The sequence below is a fragment of the Coenobita brevimanus genome, chromosome 51, assembly GCF_032717465.1.
Source record: "Coenobita brevimanus isolate Jiangsu-jjx chromosome 51, ASM3271746v2, whole genome shotgun sequence".
In the NCBI taxonomy this organism is placed as follows: domain Eukaryota; kingdom Metazoa; phylum Arthropoda; class Malacostraca; order Decapoda; family Coenobitidae; genus Coenobita; species Coenobita brevimanus.
The window spans coordinates 12,738,061-12,760,752 of record NC_137004.1 but is presented as its reverse complement, the minus strand read 5'-3'; the positions used below and the strand labels follow the sequence as shown (position 1 = coordinate 12,760,752).

At 45.4% G+C, this 22,692-nt stretch overlaps 1 protein-coding gene across 1 annotated transcript in view; it reads right to left on the bottom strand.

Annotated features, from left to right (window-relative positions):
* LOC145400089 (uncharacterized) overlaps window positions 1–11,806 on the bottom strand; it is a 212,063-nt gene extending 200,257 nt beyond the window's left edge. The window contains exon 1 of the mRNA XM_080272593.1: window positions 11,776–11,806. Within this exon, the coding sequence (XP_080128719.1) occupies window positions 11,776–11,791 (16 nt within the window). The 5' untranslated portion in view covers window positions 11,792–11,806. The remainder of the gene's footprint in view (window positions 1–11,775) is intronic.
* Between the last annotated feature and the right edge of the window lie 10,886 nt (window positions 11,807–22,692).

The window sequence follows — 22,692 nt, the reverse complement described above, 5'->3', positions numbered from 1 at the left end:
TGGTAATCATGTGCTGTACACAGACAATTACTACACAGCACCGAAACTCTCCAAATACCTTGCTGAAAACAGCATTGGCACTGTTGGCACTGTACGGAGCTATAGGAAAGAGTGGCCTAGTTTCCCCGAAGCATCATCATCATCCAGGGGAGATGTTCACCTGAAGAAGTCAGACAAGCTTCTTGCGATCAGGTGGCATGACAAGAAGGTCGTGAATATGATCAGCACCATCCACAAGGGGGAATTGCAGAGAACTAGGAAGGTCAGCTACAGGACGGGAGAGCCAGTCATGAAGCCTGATGCCGTCATTGATTATAATGTAAATATGAGACTTGTTGATAAGTCTGATATGATGACTGCCGAAATCGACTGTCTCAGGAGAAACACCCGATGGTACAGGAAGGCTTGCCTGCACATGCTCGATATGTGCATGCTCAACGCCTTCATTCTCTACAAGACACAAGTCGGGGGCATAAGGCAACCATCACTGAGACAGTTTTCCAAGACTGTCGTGCAGCAGCTACTTGCACGATTTGGTCAGGTGACGGCATTGATCCCGAGGCGACACTCTGACACACAACCTGACCGTCTTGAGTGCCGCAATTACATGAGCCGGCACCAGCTTGTGAAATTGCCTCTTACAGCAGGTGGCAGGTTGTCACAGGGCCGCTACAGAGTATGTTCTACCACCACACGGAGGCCTAGGACGAGAAAAATGAGCACACACCAGTGCCTGGAATGCCAAGTCGCTCTATGTTTAACTCCGTGCTTTGCCGAGTACCACTCTCTGAGTAAATACTGAAATTGACAGTGATATATAGTGATGCGACAGTGACGTGCTTTACCAATAATTGTATAATGGATAATGTAGTAATAAGGGATATTTTGCCTAGAAAAAAAAGGAAATATTGGCCAGTATAATAAGTGATATTGTAATAAGAGAATCTGCGGCACTTGTGGAATTCTGCGGCACTTATGTAATTCTGTGATGCGCCAGTGACGCAATATAGTAATAAGTGCATTGTAAATATAATGTATATTGCCCAGATTATATGTAAAATAATATTAGAAGTTAGAAAGAATGAAAAGATCGCATGAAATGTCAGTGAGCAGGTGCCGCCGCAGTGAAGAGCGGGCGCAGCTGCAGGGAAGTGCCTTTTACCTACCTCAGTGAACACAGAGTGGGTGTTTATCGTATGTACAGTGTTCATATATGTTTATATTACTATTATGAGAGAGTGGTTGGCATTTGGTACTGGTGTGTGGGGCGTAAAATAGTTATTTCACACCCCTCACTTCTAACGGCTCTCCCCGTCCTGTGAAAGTCAACAAAGTCATGAAACCTACATCAATGGAAAGCTGAAGGTTAGTACTTTCTAATGGTACCTTATTTTTTTCTCTAGCTTTATTCTGTGCAGAGTTATTAAGGTTTAAAGTTTGTTTACATTTGGCTGAAACCCCCGCAGGAGAGGACAGTCAGACCAAAACAATACCCGCGGTTAAAGGGTTAAATGTGTGTGGATGGTAAGATGAGAAGGTGTGTAATGGATGCAAGAGCATATAGAGGCTGGGGGGGAAAACTTTCTGATCACCACTTGGTGGTGGTGATAATCAAGGTTCAAATGAAATTGAGGAGTAGAAGAAGGGAGGGACAGGAGGAAGTAGTTCATACAAGGACAGTGGAAAGGTTACAAGAAGATGGAAAAAAGGCAGAATATGAGAGAGCAGTGGAGGAGCGATTGAGTAAATATGGAGTGGAGCAGATGGAGGATGTAGAAGGTGTGTGCAAGATATTCACAAAAGAAATCTGCGCAGCATGTGAGGTGGTGTGTGGGATGAAGAGCAGATGAAAGGGGGTGCAAGGAACAGCATGGTGGAATGAAGAGGTGAGACAGACTGTGGCACAAAAGAAGAAAGCATATAGTGAGTGGATGAGAAACAGGGGTGTGGAAGAAATTGAGAGACAGAAGAGAGAGTTATATGTAGAGAGGATGAGAGAGGTGAAAATATTAGTAAGAGAGAGTAAGAAAGAGTGAATGAGGATTTTGGATGCAATTTGAGTGTAAGGTGGAGGGAATGTAAGAAAATGTTCCGGAAAGAGGTAAACAGAGTTAGATGGGGTTTCATAGAAGTTAGTCGGAGAGTGAAAGATAAAAATGGTAGATTACTGGTGGGGAAGGGAGAAAAAGTAAGCTGAACATAGAGAATGAAAGTAATGCGAGTATAAGTAGCTGGGAGACGGAGGGAGGTGAGAGAAGAGCAAGAAATCGGTAGCATGGAAGTTGTGGAAGCAATGAAGAAAGTCAAATTGGGGAAAGCCCCAGGAATTGATGGAGTGTGTGTGAAATGCTGAAGCACGGGGGAGAGTAGTAGAATGGATGTGGAAGATATGTAACCTGGCCTGGGAGGAAGGTAAAGTCCCAGAGGATTGGAAGTCAGGTATAGTACATCCCCACAGTATGCGAGTTCCGAAACGCGATCCCCCTTGTAAGCGAGGACCTATTTTTTAATTTATTTTAGCGTATTCTTTATTAGTAGGCGAATTGAACTCCTTATAAGCGAGAGAGGCAGCGAAGAGTGGCCCAAATCCAGGGTTACCCTGAGTACCCAACAATGCCCCTCCAAGAAGCGATAACGGTTGCCTACGCTCCGCCCACCTTGAGCAGGAGATAGCAGCAGAAAAGGCAGCAGCATCAGTGATGGAGAGTGAAGATTTGACCATGATGGAGATCAGCAGGGTACTGTGTGCCCTTGATAAATTCAAGGAAGAATTCAAGGACATCGAACACTCTCAGTTGCGAGTGGAGGTGATGTCTTCACTGGACAGAACCTTCCGCTACTACACTGACAAGCACAACCAGGAAGTAAACAGACGGAAGCAAACACTCATCACCCTTTTCCTTCGGCTTGAACAAAGTAAGGAATCACTCCCTTCAACATTAGAAGAGCCATATCCTGAGGAGGATCAAGAGGCTGATTCGATGTCCGAGGTGTCAGAAATAGACTTTGAAGGGTTTATGAACGAAGTGAGTGCATTAGGTATTGAAAGTGTCGAAAGTGCTGGTGATGAAAGTGGTGAGGAAGGTGGTGTGTTGGGTGATGCAGGAGATGCACTCTAGGTGCCTCATCCTGCCTCGGATCCTCTTCTTACCTCCATCACGCCTATTGTAAACTTGGGTAAAGGTGAGCGGCCATATTCTTGTTGGTCTAGTTTAGCTACATCCTTCTTGATTTATCTAGTAAAGCCATAATCATGCTGGTTTACTTTATCTTAGGCAATATGTCTTAGATAGTTTCCCTGTATGGTACAATACTTAGGTCTGAAAGGCATCTCAAGGGTTGCCCATATGTAATTTTTCCCATAAGTTTATGTATTCACAGTACGCGAATTCTTAGTACGCAACGTCCTCTGCTGCCCATATAGGCGCATACTAGGGGGATGTACTGTATAATTATTCCCTTGTACAAGGGAAAAGGGGAAAATGAAATGTGTGGTAATCATAGCAGCATTTGTCTTTTTAGTGTACAGTAATCCCGCTAACATCCGATTTGAACCCATAATTTGAACTTGCCGCGCGCGGCACGGGACAGCTTTGTTGTGGCGCGTCATTCCTCCAACGTCCGATAGAGCGCCCCTGCATCCTCCCCACTTTCCGCCTGTCTCTCGCCGCGAGTGCACGCTCGTCATCATGGCTGCCCACGTGCTCGCTTTTGTGGTGGTTCCTTACCTGCTGCAGGCACTCCTGTTGCTCTCGTGCCTCTCCTTCGTGTGTGTGATGATGGCCCCGCCGCCTGAGAAGAGGAAGAGAGTGGTGTTGACTCTGGAGAAGAAACGGGAGATATTGGAGAATGTAGATGCGGGATGGTCTTCTTCATGCATCCTCCACGAGTTTAACCTGGCCCGATCTACTTTGTTTGATATTAAGAGATCCTGAGACAAACTCATGCAGTACACGGCTGACTTCTCGTCGAGAAGCAAATGCAACGTGGAGAGGAAGGTGATGTTTACTCCCAAGTTTGCTGAAGTCAACCGCTCCACGTTGATTTGGTATCGACAGCAACGTGCTGCTGGTGTGATGGTACGTGGTACGGAGCTGAAGGCTGCTGCTGAGAAGTTCGCCAGGCTTCACGATGTCCTAGACTTCAAGGCATCTGAGGGTTGGCTCTTAGCGTTCAAGTTACGGCCTGGCCTTACCAACCGTAAGTCTCATGGCGAAGCTTTGGACGCTAACGAGGATGGAGTCGACGAGTTTCTGCACAAGGTGAAGGGCTTGATCGACAGGGACGGCCTCACTCTCGGTCAAGTCTACAACGCTGACGAAACTGGTTTATTCTATCGCTCTTTGCCAACGAACACTCTAGCCGAGGAGACGGAGAAGCGTGTACCTGGCCGCAAGCTCTCCAAGCAACGGATATCTGCTTTGTGTTGTGCCAATGCTAACAGCATGCACCGGCTTAAGCCCGTTATTGTTGGCCGTGCAAAGCAGCCTCGGTGTCTTCGTGGGGTGATGGATGTCCTTCCTGTCGTCTGGTACCATTCTCTGAAGGCATGGTTCACAGCCCACATCTTCAAAGACTGGTTCCACTGCCATTTCGTCAAGGAGGTCATACATTACCAGACGGAGAAACTGGGAATCCCACACGACCAGGTAAAGGCCCTCCTTCTCCTCAACAATGCACCTGCCCACCCGTGCGACAAGGACTTTGTGGCTGAGAATGGCCGCATTAGGTGCATGTTTCTGCCACCTAATACTACTGTTCTCATCCAACCAATGGACCAAGGAGTGATCGTGGCAACGAAGCGCCTATACCGCCGCAAGTTCCTGGACGAGGTGATGGTTGTTCTCAAGGACGAGGACGAGCGCAGGGAGGGACGGGACATGCGAGGCCAGCGGACTTTGGAAAACCTTCACCGCTACAACATCAAGTCTGCCATTTACAACTGGGCCAGTGCATGGAAGGAAATCCCTGTCAAGACTCTAGAAAATGGTTGGTCTCGTCTGCTTCTTGGAATGGATGTGGAGTACGATTTCCTAGGTTTTGACGTGGATGACTTCCATGCACGTCTACATACGCACGGCGACGATGTCGATGTGGACGAAGTGCGTGAGTGGTTGGATGACGACGAGGGCGATCCTGGGTATCAGACCCTGTCTGATATCGAGATCGCATCTTCAGTTGCAGGTGTCAGTACCCAGCTTGAATACTGTATTCCGATGAGGACGGCGATGATGATGCGGACTCCTCTCAGCATGACACAACTCCAGCCATCCCCAAGCTGAACGCACTCCGGGAACACCTAGAGTTCGTTCTCGACTACCTGGAACACCCGGACTGTGACAGGGAGATGGGGCCCTTGGGACTTGTGGAGGAAGTGCGTGCTTTCAGGCAGCACATCATAAATCGTCAGAATCGTCGAACCTTGGGTCAATCAACGATTGACAGCTTTTTCAGGTCCGTGACCCCCGCTGTGCCCAGCCCTGGCTCCACTCCATTGCCTCCCCAAGACAGGCCCTCATGCTCCGAACCACAGCCCAGCACATCAGCCACGGTGGAGTCACCGCTCGACGTGAGTTTGCATCTGTCTTCAGAGTCGTCTGCAGCGGGTACACCATCACCACGACCCGCAACGCACCCCTAGGTCACCTCCCTGTGCTACTCTCAGACTCTGACAGTGATTAGACGCCAAGAACTTCTCCACTAGACCACACGGGAATTTACAGTATTGTGCAGTGAAAAAAACAGTGCACTGTGTTAAGGATTTTGAGTTGTGAGTGAAAAGACAAAAATTTAATGGACTGTAACTGTAACATAAATTAACTTGAGTGTTTTTGGTTTAGAAAATGGTTTTAAGAGTGGAAAGACTTTAAAGTGCAGAGTGCAACACTTATTTCATTAAGGTACAATGGAGCGCAAGTAAGACAAGAGTGCGCACTGTGAAGAGAATGAACTTCTGAGTGCGAATGACTAAGTTCAGTGCAAGACTTCATGAACAGTGTACTGCAAGTGCTTCAGGAAATTCTTCTTACTGTCAGAGTCTGAGAGGAGGCGGTTATTCATCAAGATGGCCATGGACTTGCTGTAAGTAAGCAGAATGTTTCATACTGTACTCTACTGTATTTTCCATACTATACTTACCTCAAACACCTAATTTCACTCTTTTATATCCCTTATTGGTGTGAATATGCTGTGTCTTAGGTGCTATACATGTGCAGTAGGGAGGTGTTTTTCTGAGTTAGGCTAGGTTAGGGTCCATAACTATCAGTCCAGGAGCCAGGGACTTGTAAGTACCCAGAATGTTTAATATTGTATGAACCTACCTCAAAAACCTCATTTTATGGTTCTTTTGCATTTATTTCAGTCTTTTGTGTCCCTTATTGGTGTGATTTGGGTCTTAACCCCTAATGCGCGGCCAATGGACAGCCGACCCCACCCCGGGTGGCGGCATTGTATCGCAGTCTGAGTACCTGTAGGAAAATATTAGCCAAAAATCAGAGATTAGCCCTAGAACATTATACTTGGTATGGCAGATAGTACTTACATTCAGCTTTCTCCAGAGACTGGTGTTGAGCCTTCATGGACTACCCAAGGACTTGTGGAGACTTGCAAAGTTGGGTAACAAAATCTTCACTTTCACACCTCCAGCAACCCAGTTTCCCCTCTACCACAGCCTCATTCTGTCACAGTAAACTTTATACGACAACATACAGGTAGTTTGGAATCCGTATTTGTACAATAAGCACTGAAAATAAGGCTAAAATCAACGAAGCGTACAGCCGACATGCAGCGCGGCGGCGGTCTTCATGTCACTCAACAAACATTTCCATTTTCACAGCTAAAAACACATATACTACATTATTTTCAATCATATTACTTCCCAAAAGATCACCGCAGCGCGCTTTTTATTCTGTCTTACGCCCGTCACTTTATTCTCGTTCCTGTCGGCCGCTCGCACTGACTCGGAAGAGCTAGAACTCGCCATAATGTCACTTTGAAAGCCTCCGGTAAACTGACGCTAAACAGGGGCAAACCGTGCGAAAAAAAGCTAGTGTGACAACTGGGGAAACAAGCGTTTCCTATTAGCATAAACTGCTTGTGAGAGGAGAGCGCAGATTTATAGTTCTGAGCAGTCAGAGCGCTGCCATGTATCACAGCCAGGCTCGCCGGGCCGTGGTGGGGGGGGAGGGGGGAAAAACGCATTACTTGGCAACAACGGAGGTCAGTAGTACAAAGGTAAAGTATGCTAATTGTAGCTAAAGGGTGGTGGTACTGATAGACAATACCAGCTGGAACATCCTTGCCCGTGTTTATTCAAAATTAACTCGAATCGCAAATGCGACGATCCGCCGTTATGTCCTTTTCGGCGAGCGTCGCAAACGCGACGCCCCACGTTTTAGGGGTTAAATAGGTGCTATGCATGTCCAGAGGGAGTTGTATACGTGTTTTTCTGAGTTAGGCTAGGTTAGGGTCCATAACTACCAGTCCAGGAGCCAGGGACTTGTAAGTACCCAGAATGTTTAATATTGTATGAACCTACCTCAAAAACCTCATTTTATGCTTCTTTTGCATTTATTTCAGTCTTTTATGTCCCTTATTGGTGTGATTTGGGTCTTAAATAGGTGCTATGCATGTCCAGAGGGAGTAGTATAGGTGTTTTTCTGAGTAAGGGCCCATAAGTACAAGTCTAGAAGGCTGGGGCCCAATATCCTGACAAGACCACTATCCGGACATGCCTATGGCTCTATTACGTCGGATATTGGAGGGATTACTGTTATTTCTACTTCTTCCCAAATTCTTACACCTCACTCTGTTCATTTCTCACTTAGTACCTACCAGTTTCTGTGTGTATGTAGTTGGAAAATGCTGTATGTTATACCACATACGACGCATCTTATTTATTTATTTATTTGTTTATTTTTTTTCATTCTCCCTACCTGCCCAGATTTGCACCTCTGAGTAGTGTCTGTTTGCACCTCTGAGTAGTGTCCGTTTGTGTTAGTTTTCGAAAGACTATGAGGCCTTGTAGGAGTACTCACCGCACCTGTTTCATCTCCCTACACATACAAACACACTTGTTTTCATGGCTGGTGTGATAAATTCCAACGAAATGGAGAGTTTCCACAAGAGAATCTGGTTGTTGCCAAAACTGTAATGATAAGTGTGATGAAGTGTATTGATAATGTGATAACTGTAATGGTGTGATAAATGGGTAACGAATAGTTGGGACAGTAGAAAGAGAAATAGGAAACAAATTATTACTTTTTTTTTTCCTTTCTTGTGCATGCATTTATTGCATTATTCAACTTTATTTTGATGTCCTTGATGGTTATAAACATTCATATGCATCTGTGTTAGTTTTGTAATGACTATGAGGCCTTGTAGGGCTACTCCCCACACCTGTTTTATCTCCCCACACCTACATACCTGTTTTTATGGCTGGTATGACAAATCCCATTCAAATACAGGGTTTCCACAAGAGAATTTGGTTGTTGCCAAAATTTTTCTCCTCAAGTACCACCAAGGCCTTGTAGGCCTACTCCCCACACTAGTTATCTCCCCACACCTACATGCACACCTGTTTTCATGGTAGATGTTACAGAACACAATGAAGTGCTTTCTTTACATGCGAAAAGCTGGTTATTTCTAACCCCCGTACTTATAGGCCTTCTCTCCACAGCCTACTTTATCTCCCCACAGTCTAGTAATCTCCCCACACCTACATACACCTGTTTTCATGGTTGGTGTGACAAAACTTTTTGAAATGACCTGTTTCAATAAGAAAAATAGGTAGTTATCAAAATTATCATGTTTTCAATTGTTTTCGAGGGGTAACTATCATAAACTTTTTTTTAACTTTGACGCGCGATTGTGCGGTAACCATTAGGCCTACAGGGGTACGGATTGCATTGTCAGGTATGTAAATTCTTCCTCTTTAGCTAGAACACAGTCAATTTGCCCTTGGTGAAAGTTGCCAAAACATCCCCGAATTGAAGTTGTGAGAGGTACCCTGACTGAAACAATTGCGGTCTTAAGGGGTTAACCTGTGTGCACCTGAAGCACCTGCACACATCAACACTGTTAGGCACTCCTAGTTACGTCTGAAGCCCTTTACAGCCTTTTCACCAGCCCTAGCCAAAGTTCTCTCTGGCATACCCTTGAAAAATAGGCCGGTCTCGTCTGCATTATAAATTTGGCACGGCAGTAATCCATGCTCTCTTATTAGCTCAGAAAATTTTTGGCTGTAGCGTTCAGCAGCATTAGCATCAGCAGACTGGGCTCCACAGCTAACATCCAATTGCCTGATTTTTTTTTTTTTATGCCAAGAAGAAGGAACCAAAGGCCGTGAGCCCACAATCACTGTTCCTTCCAAGAGAAAAACAAAATACAAGGGAGAGCGAAATTCAAGATCCGATCATTTCAAGATGCCTGGATACACTGCGTTTTAAAGACTGGAGATCATAGGAACCAGGAAACACAGACAGAGGGAGACAGTTCCAGAGCTGACCTGTTGCATAAATGAAGGACTGGGAGTAACGGTTAACTCTTGCATTAGAGAGTTGGACAGAAAAGGGATAAGAGTTTGCTGCATTCCTTCACTTGTCATACAGGTGAAGGAATGCATGCAGACAGTTCAGAGGAGCAGTGAAGCAGTGACCATTGAAGTAGCGATAGGAAAGAGATAAAGATGCAACAGTGCGACGAAGAGACGGAGGTTGAAGAAGTCAGTAAGAGGAGGAGAGTTAATGAGATGAAACGCCATGCAGTTGCTTAAAATTTCTATGCCAACCATCTGAGAAGGCACATGGTTCAGTTATTTTCATTTTCTCATAAAACATCTTGGCCTTCTCTGTTATCACTGGGCCTGACACAGGTTTCCCTTCTATGCACTGCACCACAAACCACTTGTATAACACTTCGTCAAGCTCAATCAACTTAGGCTTTTTCATGACTTTTCGTTTGATCAATGAACTACTCAAACCTTTGGACTCAAACTTGTATAGGTCACACTTTTGTTACTTTATATCATAAATCATGGAAGAGCTCATGTTGTACTCTTCATTAATTTCTTTCTTGCAACACCAGCTTCAAATTTTTTCAATAATTCTAGGAAAGGTTTAAGAAGTGGAGAGATGGTATGGGGCAAAAGGGTTTAAGGGTAAATGCAGATAAAACAAAAGTGATGATATCTAGGGTTGGTGGCGGTACTGTCAAAGACGAGGGAGAGTGGCCACGTGCAGTTTGCCACAAAAGCGTGGGAAGTAATTCCATCTTGTGCGGTGTGTGTGATAAATGGGTGCATAAGAGATGTAGTGGTATCAGAGGTAGACTGCGAGATAATGCTGATTTTATGTGTACGGCGTGCCGGGGTGAGCAGGTGGAGATTGTCAGACGTGAAAGGATTGAACTTGCTGGTGAATCTCTTGAGTGTGTGGAAGAGTTTTGTTATTTGGGAGACATGTTGTGTGCTGGAGGTGGGGCTGGAGCTAGCTCTGTGGCTAGGGTGAGAAGTGGTTGGAAGAAGTTCAAGGAGCTCTTGCCTCTCCTGACATTGAGAGGGCTCTCTCTATGTGCTAAGGGGTCTTTGTATGCAGCATGTGTTAGGAGTGTAATGCTGTATGGCAGTGAGACCTGGACAGTGAAGGAGGAAGATATTCGCCGGCTCAGACGTACAGAAACGACAATGATTAGGTGGATGTGCAGTGCGTCCCTGCGTCCAAGGCCTGGAGGGGCTGGGTTTACAATGGAAGAATTGAGAGGTAGGATGGGACTGGAATGTATTGGTGTTGTGATGAGGAGAGGTAGACTGAGGTGGTTTGGACATGTGGAGAGGATGGGGGATGATAATTGAGTGAAGAAGGTGAGAAGTGTTAATATTAGGGGTGGAGTTATGAGGGGTAGACCGAGAAAGACATGGGACGAGGTCATTAAGTGTGACCTTAGGGTTAAGAGACTGAACAGGGAGGCTGCAATGGATCGTGCAGCGTGGAGACCCGCCATTAGGTGACCAAGGCCGACACATGCAAGCATGTTGGAGCCTTTAAAAACGAAAACAGTTTGTGAAATAGGAAGCAACTTAAATGTGTGGTTCTTCATCCCAGAAGAAAGCTGTCCTTTTGTTGAAGCCATTTTCCAACACTAAGCACCCGAAAAACAGAGTAAAGCCAAGACAAAGTTCACCACGAGTTCACCACAATTTCGAAAGAGACCGTTCACAGGAATAGGTCACAGCCAAATGCACAATAGACTTGTATACACCACTCATACTGTCTCACTCAAGAGTGCTGGTAGCTAGCCAGCAAGCCTTATGGGAGGGGTAAAGTCTGTGATGTCACACAGACTCACACACACCATTCATACCATCTCACCCAAGAGCATTGGTAGCTAGCCAGTGAGCCTTATGGGAGGAGTAAAGTCTGTGACATCACTACATAAGATGGGTGACAAACACAGCGCCCTTTTCCAAACTGTCACGTACCAATATCTGTCGGAAAATGTGCTGAAAAGTCAGAAAACACTTGGAACGGGACTATGTCTTAAAACTGCCGTAAATTCGGATTTTCCGACACATTGGTTGCCGAAAGACAGGACTTTTACTGTATTATGCAAGATGGCCATTTTTTTTCTCATACCAAATCAAATGAAACAGGAAACAAGAAAATCAAGGAACAATTAACAGCTTTAGCTACCGTACTCTTTAACTTTTGAAAGCATACTGGCTAGCCACATCTTCTTTCAGACATCAATATTAATTTGCAGTTTCAGTATGTATTTTACCTTTCACTGGGTACATCACTGCATCAGCTGGCTTCATGTTTGATAACTGTCTGAAAATAATGGTCATAGGTTAGTACTGGTACATATAAATCTGATAGCACACAATACAGTCCACAACCTACAGTTTGGAATTTGTACCTACTAGATAAAACTATTCAGCTGCTGGTGCTGTATTGGTAATGTACTATTTCCATTTCAGATAAAAAGTCCAATTACCATTGAAAGAAGCAGAAATATCAGTTAGTCTCTCTCTCTCTCTCTCTCTCTCTGTTAATAGCCAGTATGTCTTATCATCAAGCTTACCAGAAAATGTCTCAATGAAACCGCAGTACTTTAAAAATATTTTGCACTAAACAATAAACATATGGTCATTTTCAGAAATGCTATCTACCCATCACTTGCCAGATGCCTGAATCCTGTAAGAAGTGGCCACAAACAAATCGTCTCCATGTCACCCTGTCCCCCGCCATTTCAGAAATGCAATATAGTAATACCTCACTATAACAGACTAATTGGAGTCCGAGCCATTAAAAAAAAAAGCGAAATAATGATAAAAGTGACATATGGACTTCCCCCTGCTATCCCATCCTTTTTCCGATATATCAGACATTAGTCCGGATTGCATCAACGGTTTTTAACCCCTTAACCGCGGGGCGTCACTTTCGTGACGCTTGGGAGCAAGGGATCATACCACGGGGCGTCACTTTTGTAATTCTGTGTTATTTTGAATTCACCCAGGCTTTCAAGTGGTGGCTTGTATCATCTATCAGTACTGCCAATGTCCAACACTAGTCAGCACTCCTAATCTCATCTGTACTCCCATCCATTGTTGACAATTTAGCCATTTCTCCCCGTTCTTGACTCCCCTCCCTACCCCCCTCCATTACCCTATCCTCTCGCCTGCCTGGCCGTGCTACGCTAAGTAAATCTTCCCTGGAATTTTTCACTGATTTCATCCATTGAAAGAAGCCCTATCCCCAATTCTTATACCAAATAATATATACAAAAAAGAAATAAGGTAAGTGATAGTGCCATACACCTGGAATTGGCTAATTATCACCTGACAACACCTCACGTGCACTCGTTCACTAATTTTCGCTGTTTATTTCCCCTTGAAATATGCCGTATAATCTATTTTCGTAATAAATATACATATAAGGAGGGAAGGGAGAAGCCTAAGTGATATTTACATTCACCTGGAACTACCTAATTTATAATGTATTGTCTAAATTTCCTGCCAATCATTTCACTGCTATATATTAGCTGCTGTCAAGAGGCTAACGTTGGCAGTAATGCATTTCTCTAGGTAGGCCACCACCCCAGCCCACCCTTATCAGTTCACTCTCATCTTCCAATATGAAGGTACGTCTGTTTGCTCCTGCTAATTTCAGGCACTTTTCACCCCCATGCAAAGGGCCCTGTGACCTTTACCCCCTACTAAACCTCGTGTGGAAAGGGGTATAGGGCTGACAATTGATAAAAGAGTGACTACGATCTTTCTATTGAGTAAAACAGTGCAAGTGGAATTGTAAATAATGTGTAAACAGCAAGTGAAAGTACTGGTAATGAATGTAAATATACGTGAACAGTGGAAAATAGTTTTATAAGTTACTTCAAGTGACAGTGCATAACACAGTGTAATTAAAATAGAAATGTAAATAACGTAAATAAAATAGAGAACGTAAATAGAAATGTAAATTAGTATTATAAGAATACGAGTATATACCCTAGGAGTAATGAAAGTGAAAGTTTCACTCTAGCATGTATGAATACTATGAGTTATGAGAGTGAAGGTGAAAGTGACATTCACTCTCAATGCTAGTATACAGGACGAGAAGGTGAATGCTACGTATTTTACTGAAAGAAATTGAATCCCAACAGTGACAATAAACTAATACTACTGAAGGAAACTTATGGATAAAGACTGTAGATATATATAAGTGTTATATAGTAATAGAAATATAAAGTGTGAGGGGTTTTATGAATAATAATTGACAGAATACCAACAGAGAACTAGCGCATGGGAAGGTCATACGCACTCGTAATTTTCATTGCTTTCACAGTGTTTTTATTTGGAGTATGGATCCCAAACTACTTGATAATCATAGAGTAGTGTTTATAGTGTTAATATCTGGCTGTGGTAATCATATTACGGGTTGTCGGGAAGTGTAAAGTGGAGACTTCGTTACCCAACTTCAGAGGTCTCCACAAGTCCTACGGTAATCGACGAAGGCTCAACAAACATCCCAGGAGAAAGCTGAAGGTATGTGCCATATGCATATGTAATTTTAATATTCTAGGACTAATAACTGATTTTTGGCAAATATTTTTTGAGAGTCTGAAGGAGCCTGAATAACCCCGCGGGACACGCAAAACATTGGGAAACATGCCCGCGGTGTAAGGGTTAAACAATTTTCAGTACCATTGCAATATTTTCCTGTATTATACACTCACTACAAAGGTATACCCCAGTTTAACAATGCAACTGGTTGGGTAAAAACCCATTGTTAGGTGGGGTATTGTATATCGGGGCAGATTTAACATGTCACGTAATGGGATGCGTTTTTCAGCCTTTGGTTTCCCTCCCAACCAAGTCCAAAACCCACCCAAATGAGGCCAAAATTAAGTTTAAAGCCAATCTTAATGGCCTAACAGCTGTAAAAGAAGCTAACCTATGTTTAACACCTGTAAATAACTCACTAAAACCAACAAATACAATCTGAAAATCATAAAAAATACAAACACCTCTCACCACTTACTTCTTGTAACTCCATGTCTGGTCCTGGTCATCATCCTTGCTATCCCCCCTGAGGCTAAGGGACATGTGGGGCTGCCTACTACTCAATTCTCCCCCTCAAATCCCATCTCCGGGGGAGGGTCAGAGAGGAGGGGAAGCCTGGTGAGGTGGGTGATCATAGCGGGAGACTGATGTACTGGCTCTGGAGGTGACGATGGGGTGCAATGTGATGACTCAGGTGGTGGGGATGGGGTGCGATTCGATGACAGAGGAGATGGCGAAGGAGACAGCTGCGATGACCAGCGAGGTGGCAAGGGAGACTGCCGCGATGACTGATGAGGTAGCAATGGAGGCAGATGCAGTGGCTCACGTCGTGGCATGGGAGACAGAGGCAGTGGCTGAAGTGGTGTCGGAGATGGAGGCTGGGGTGAGGAAGGCAGCGATGGAGTGGTGGAGTGCCGCAGTGGAGACACAGGTGATGTAAGAGACGGGGATCAGCTGGAGGTTAGGTCCAGCACTTGGGACCAAGCACGTCCTCGGCAGGAGGAGATCCTGGGTGTTTCTTTGTTGGCTGATGGCTGGGGAGGTGCTCAACTGGTCGAGGGCTGGGGAGATCCTCTGTGAGTCACTGGCGTGGTGGGGGCTTGTCTGAAGAAGGCAGTGATTGTAGTCTGCCTGACTGCACTCTCCTTTTCCTCCAGTATCATCCTGTACAACTTCATCCCCTACTCCAGCTGAGAAGCTGCATCCATGCTTTGTCCTAGGAAAGAGTAGTGTGCACATAAGCACAATGATCTCGCCCAGCTTGGTCACCACCTTCCTCAGAATGTTCATTCTGAGGGCTTGAACTTCAGGGACAACCTCCTCCTCCCATGCCTCCTGGTGCGTCCGCTGAACCTCCATACTGAGGAGCTCCTCACTGTTGAGCTCCTTCCTGTGACTTTTCAGGACCTCCTCCATGTCCTCCTCGTTGACCTTCCCGATGCCCGCCTTGTGCAACAGTTCAACAATTTTCTGCTGCACACCTGCACTGGCGGAGCTTGCATGCCCTCCGGGAAGCCGGTGAAGGAGTGTACGCACTCCGGCCAGAGCTTCCACCACACACCGTTCATGGTGGGCTAGCTAAATTCCCATCAAACTGCAGTGATGTTCTCTATGGTGTGGCATATACTGTACCCTTTCCAGAACATTTGCAATGTTGTTTTGTCATTGCTGTCACAGGCCCTCATCAACTGCCGTGTAGTGTGGCGGAAGTAATACGTCTTAAACGTCACGATCACCCCTTGGTCCATGGGTTGCAACAATGACATGGTGTTGGGGGGGGGGGGCAGAAACACCACTTCAATGTTGCTTGCTTAGTCCTTCACTGCGGAAGGGTGGCTAGGAGTGTTGTCTACCACCACGAGAAAACTGTTCACCAAATTCTCCCTGGAGGCATACCTCTTGAGGACATGAGAGACGTAGGAATGAAAATAGGACGAACAGGTGTCGCAAGTCAGACAGGCCTTCATGTTAGACTTTCTAATCACTCCTAAATTTTCCTTCACATAACCTACCAGAGCCCTGAAGTTCTCGGAGTGGTAGACAAGGAGCGGCTTCAACTTGAGGTCGCCCTCGGCGTTGCCCCCCAGCAGCAGTGTACGCCACTCCTTCGAGGCCTTGAACCCTGGCACAGACTTTTCCTCTGTTGCAAGGAATGTATTTGAGGACATTCTCTTCCAAAAGAGCCCAATCTCATAAAAATTCAACACCTGCTTCGCACTGTAACCACCCTCCGCGATGATGCGTTTCAGGTCGTCAGGAAACACGTCCACCGCTACCGTATCCGCCTCACCATACATCTTCACATGGTGCAGATTAAAGCACCTCTTGAACTGGTCAAACCACCCAAGACTAGCCTTAAATATCTTGCTATCATCAAGATCCCGCCTCATCTTAATTTCCTTCCAGAGTAAGAAGCCTTGGCGCAAATGTTCGCCTGACTCATGAGTGCCTTCCTCCTGTTCTGGTCCTCCACCCACATGTAGAGCATCTGCTCCAGCTCCTCCATCACAGGCTCTCTCTGGAGGGTGATACGGGAGGAGGATATGGTTGCAACCACCCCAGTGGCAGACTGAATGGCCTCCCCTTTCTTGATAATGGTGGAGACAGTCAACTAGGTCAGTTGAAGAGCCGAGGCGATGGCACATAAACCCTTGCCTTTGTCATGGCGCTTGAGAATACTATATCTAGTTTCACTTCCAGAGACACAGTTTTACGAACACGCTTCACGGGAATATCACCAGCACCAACACTAGCAAGCCGCTTACCACTGCAACTAGGGTCTCCACTAGCACCACCATTAGCACCACCACTAGCCCCACCACATGCAGCGCCCTTACCAGACATGTGCACACTTATTTACTCCAAAAATCACACAAAATTGCACTCCACACAAGATTACCATCACTGCTCTACTCACAGCACTGCTCATACTCAGTTATGATGCACTATGATAGTGGTTTGCATGACACTGGTGATGCAACACGATACAGGACGGGCGAGCGTAAGAAAGTTCCTCACTCAGAGATGGCCAGTGCAAGAATGATATGAGTGAGCACGGGGTAAGCGATAGCTGTGGGGGCTGTGCATGTGTTTCTGCACATCCTGGGAGGCAGGCGGGCTCAGCTGGATGAGGGAAAGCGCAATTCAAAATTTCTACCTATCGCCTGTGGATGTGACCTTGGAGGGTCCATCGTTGAACTGGGGCGCAGCCATCGTCCAGCGGGGTATGGTAGTATATGTTCCCCCATCGTTAAGCCAGGGTATCGCATCTAGGGGTATCATATATCGAGGTATACCTGTAATCAAATGGTACAATATACTGTACAGTAAAATCTCAAGATAATGGAGTTCAATATGCCGAAATTCGCTATAATGGAGTTCAATATACTGGAATTCACTAGATGAGGAATCCACCAGACTAATTATTATACACTAATCCCTCATTTATTAGGACATGCAGGATCTGGACGTGTTCATTATCCAGATACTGGACCTTGGCTCTATTAAACCATTATCCGAACTTACTTGCTATTATCCGGACGTAAAAGTCCTTGAGCACTTAGGCCGGTCAGCCAACATGTTCAAACATTCGGTATCATGGTCGCTGGGCTCGGGCCGTGAGCAGGAAAATAGGCTGTAACCCATAACCAGAGCTAAAATGTCCATCTGCCCCTGAGCTGAATGGTCAAAGTCGCACGCTGGTCTGATCACTCCCAACTACCCTCCAGCACCCAAGGAATACGATTGTAACCCACAAGCGGTGTCAAAACACCCATACGCATCCCTACCAAATGTCCAAAGTCACGCAGCCACCAGACTAAGTCTTTCCCAATTGCCACCATGCATCGAACAGAGACCACAAGCCATGAGTACATGTTTGGTGACAACGTTCGTCTGAATATTTACCGAACATCCGAAGTCACCTTGTCACTGGGAGCTGTGTTTCTGAACGGCCACCATGCGTCTAACAGACCACAAGCCATGAGTAAATGAAAGGTAAAAACGCCCATCAGCCTTGTGACAAGGGGTGAAAATCCTGCCCACAGCTTTGCTTCTCCCCCCTTTCCACCCCTCCTCCATACCCTCCCAGCTCCCCCCTCACTCTCTCAGTCCCCTACGGGGGACTTCTACATAACCCGGCATTTTGACAGTATACAGTACATCAGGCCTTTGGCTCTATAATGCAGGATAATCGGGCATTTACTGTATATGTGTGTGTATGTATGTACTGTATATAAATACAGTAATCCCTCTATTATCCTACGTAACAGAGCCAAAGGCATGTACGGAAAGTGGTCCCATCCGGAAAGTGGGCCCTTGGCTCCTGGACTGGTGCTTAAGGACCCTAACCCAGCCTAACTTTGAAAGCCACCTAAATAACTCCCTACCGGATATGCACAGCACCTATTTAAACCTATTTAAGACCCTATTCACACCAATAATGGACATAAAGCATGAAATAAATGAAAAGGAACCAAAGAATGAGGAATTAAAAGTGACTGTACCTCAGCCAGGGTACTTACAGCACGTTTGTAGGCGCCTTCTCTAAGGCTTTGGCAGTGGTGAAAATGCTCTTGAAGCATGTACAGTAGTCAAGTGTTGTGCTGCACTTACAGTAATTCTTTGCACTGTGAGTTATAACTGTTTAAAACTGCACATTGTTAACTGCACCACGCCAGTTTCAACCGCCAATTTGCACTCCACAGTTAATCCTTTGCACTCTAAATTCTAATTTCTTAACACTGCACAACAATGTAAATTCCTGTGTGGTCTAGTGGTGAAGTATTGCAGTTTATTCACAAAAAATAAGCACGTGTGGCTTCCATTGCGATAAGCATCTACTCGCAATCGAAGTTAGGCAGTAACTGTTGGTGATAGGGAAACACAGTTGCCAGATCGCAACGGCCACATTACCAAATTCCTCAATTTTCATTGCCAAATTTAACTTTTCATTACCAAATTCGTAAACCTAGCATTCATTCTTCACTAACTATATATACAAGTGGAAATACATGTAATCACTCTCCTTGTAACTAACAGCATGTTGGTTATTTTCATGCTATGCTGGCTAGCAGATTAATCAGACAGAGCAAACAATCCACCATCTCCATCCTGTGTATCCTCATACATGTGAAAATCTGTTTGGTAATGCATTATTCTCATTCATTACCAAACAAATTTTTCATTACCAAATTGGTCCACGTTTGGTAATAAAAAATACCAAATGGCATCCCTGACAGGGGAGGAGGGAGGGGGAAGGAAGGAAAGGGTGAAGGGGCCGTGGTGTAATCAGCTGTTTGGCGCCGTGCGGCAATTTCAAATTACGGGTGGAAAAAAATTAGGATTTTTTGGGAAATTTTTTCTTTTTTTGGCCATTTTTGGGTTCTGAAGGTTCAGGCCCAAAACGTCCAGTAAGTGGGGTGTCCGGAAAGTGGGCATCCGGATAGTACAGGGATTACTGTATACATAAATATATATATAGACAGTAATGACTCCAATATCCGACGTAATAGAGCCATAGGTAGGTCCGGATATTGGTTCTGTCCGGATATTGGTTCTGTCCGGATATTGGGGCCCCAGCTTATGGACTTGTACTTATGGACCCTAACTCAGAGAAACACCTATACAACTCCCTCTGGACATGCATAGCACCTATTTAAGACCCAAATCACACTAATAAGGCACATAAACGACTGAAATAAATGCAAAAGAAACATAAAATGAGAGTTTAGAAGTATGTCCATACATTAATAAACATTCTGGTACTTATGGACCCTAACCTAGCCTGACTCAGAAAAACACATTCCTACTGCACATGCATAGCTCCTAACACCCTATTCACACCAATAAAGGACATTAAAGAGTGAAATGAGGTAAGTATAGTATGGAAAAAAGTACAGTATGAAACATTCTGCCTACTTACAGCAAGTCCATGGCCACCTCGATGAATAACCGCCTCCTCTCGGACACTGACAGTAAGAAGGATTTCCTGAAGCACTTGCAGTACACTGTTCCTGAAGTCTTGCACTGAACTTAGTCAATCGCACACAGAAGTCCGTTCTCTTCACAGTGTGCACTCTTGTCTAACTAATGCTCCATTGTAACTTACTAAGTGTTGCACTTTAACTTTTCCCATTCTTATAATTTTCCAAAGCCAAACCAAACAAGTCTATCTACGTTAAATTTTTTTCCAATTGAGTCTTTTCTCTCACAATTGTAAATCCTTAAACACAACACTGTTTTTTTCACTGCACAACACTCTATATTCCAGTGTGATCTAGTGGAGAAGTTCTTGCTATTTATTCACTGTCAGAGTCCGAGAGTATCACTGGCAGGTGACCTAGGGGTGCATCGCTGGGTCGTGGTGATGGCGTACCCTCTGCAGACGACTCTGAAGACAGCCGCAAACTCACGTCGAGCGGTGACTCCACCGTGGCTGATGTGCTGGGCTGTGGCTCGGAGCATGAGGCCCTGTCTTGGGGAGGTAACGGAGGGGAGCCAGGGCTGGGCACAGCGGGGGTCACGGGCCTGAAAAAACTGTCAATGGTTGATTGACGCAATGACTGACGATTCTGACGAATGATGATGTGCTGCCTGAAAGCACGCACTTCCTCCACGAGTCCCAAGGGCCCCATCTCCCTGTCGCAGTCCGGGTGTTCCAGGTAGTCTAGGACGAACTCTAGATGTTCCCGGAGTGCTATCAACTTAGGGATGGCTGGAGTAGTGTCCTGCTGAGAGGAGTCCACATCATCGTCGCCTTCATCGTCGGAATCTTCAAGTTCAGTACTGACACCTGCAACTGAAGACGCGATCTCGATATCAGACAACGTCTGATACCCAGGATCACCCACGTCGTCATCCAACCACTCACGAACATCGTCCACATTCTACATCGTCGCCGTGCGTACGTAGCCGTGCATGGAAGTCATCCACGTCAAATCCTAGAAAATCGTACTCCACATCCATTCCGAGAAGCAGACGAGACCACCCATTTTCCAGAGTCTTCAAAGGGACTTCCTTCCATGCACTAGCCCAGTTGTACAGCGTAGACTTGATGTTGTAGCGGCAAAGGTTTTCCAAAGTCCGCTTGCCTCGTGTGTCCCGCCTCTCCCTGCGCTCGTCCTCGTCCTCGAGAACAACCATCACCTCGTCCAGGAACTTCTGACGGTATAGGCGCTTTGTTGCCACGATCACTCCTTGGTCCATTGGTTGGATGAGAGCAGTCGTATTAGGTGGCAGAAACATGCACCTAATACGGCCATTTTCAGCAACCAAGTCCTTGTCGCACGGTTGGGCAGGTGCATTGTCGAGGAGAAGGAGGGCCTTTACCTGGTCGCGTGGGATTCCCAGTGTCTTCGTCTGGTAATGGATGACCTCCTTGATGAAGTGGCGGTGGAACCAGTCTTTGAAGATCACAGCTGTGAACCATGCCTTCAAAGAATGGTACCAGACAACAGGAAGGACATCCATCACCCCACGAAGACACCGAGGCTGCTCTGCGCGGCCAACAACAACGGGCTTAAGCCGGTGCATGCCGTTAGCATTGGCACAACACAAAGCAGATATCCGTTCACTGGAGAGCTTGTGGCCAGGTACACACTTCTCCGTCTCCTCGGCTAGAGTGTTCGTTGGCAGCGAGCGATAGAATAGGCCAGTTTCGTCTGCATTGTAGACTTGACCGAGAGTGAGGCCCTCCCTGTCGATCAAGCCCTTCACCTTGTGCAGAAACTCGTCAACTCCATCCTCGTTAGCGTCCAATGCTTCGCCATGTGCTTTACGGTTGGTAAGGCCATGTCGTAACTTGAACGCAAAGAGCCAACCCTCGGATGCCTTGAAGTCTAGGGCGTCGTGAAGCCTGGCGAACTTCTCAGCAGCACCCTTCAGCTCCATTCCACGTACCATCACACCAGCAGCACGTTGCTGTCGATACCAAATCAACGTGGATCGGTCGATTTCTGCAAACTTGGGGGTAAACATAACCTTCCTTTCCACGTTGCGTTTGCTTCTCGACGAGAAATCAGCCATGTACTGCATGAGTTTGTCTCGGGATCTCTTAACCCCTCTGTGAGGCAATTCAGAATCCGCAGACATGCCCCGGGAGGCAAAAGTTTCGGGAAATTTGACATGTCATATTTTTATGATTTATGTGTTTGGGATGATGGATAATGATGAAATATCAATAAAAATAATAAAATAAATATATTTTACCTACCCATTACTGAAATTACAGCTGATGAAGCTGATGAATGCAGTATGGGTAATCCATGAGGATGCCGCAGAAAGTAAACAAACAACTTTTTTCTATCTGGTGTTTTCACTTATAGCTTGAACAGAACATTCTTTCCTTATTAGAAAAACTTATTTCTTGCTTCTGTGTACAATTATTTTCAAAACAGAACTTGTTTCCATATTCAAAAAATTGTAATTTCAACTTCTGAACTTTACTAATGCTACCAGTAATTAGAACAGAACTTATTTCCTCTCATTCAACAAAACTTTTCTTCTTCTTATAGTTTGAACAGAACATTCTTTTCTTATTAGAAAAACTTATTTCTTGTACCAAATAATCAAGAATTTCACCATCAAAAAACAGGAGAAAATACTCCATTTCAGAACTGTTTTTGTCTACTCCAGCA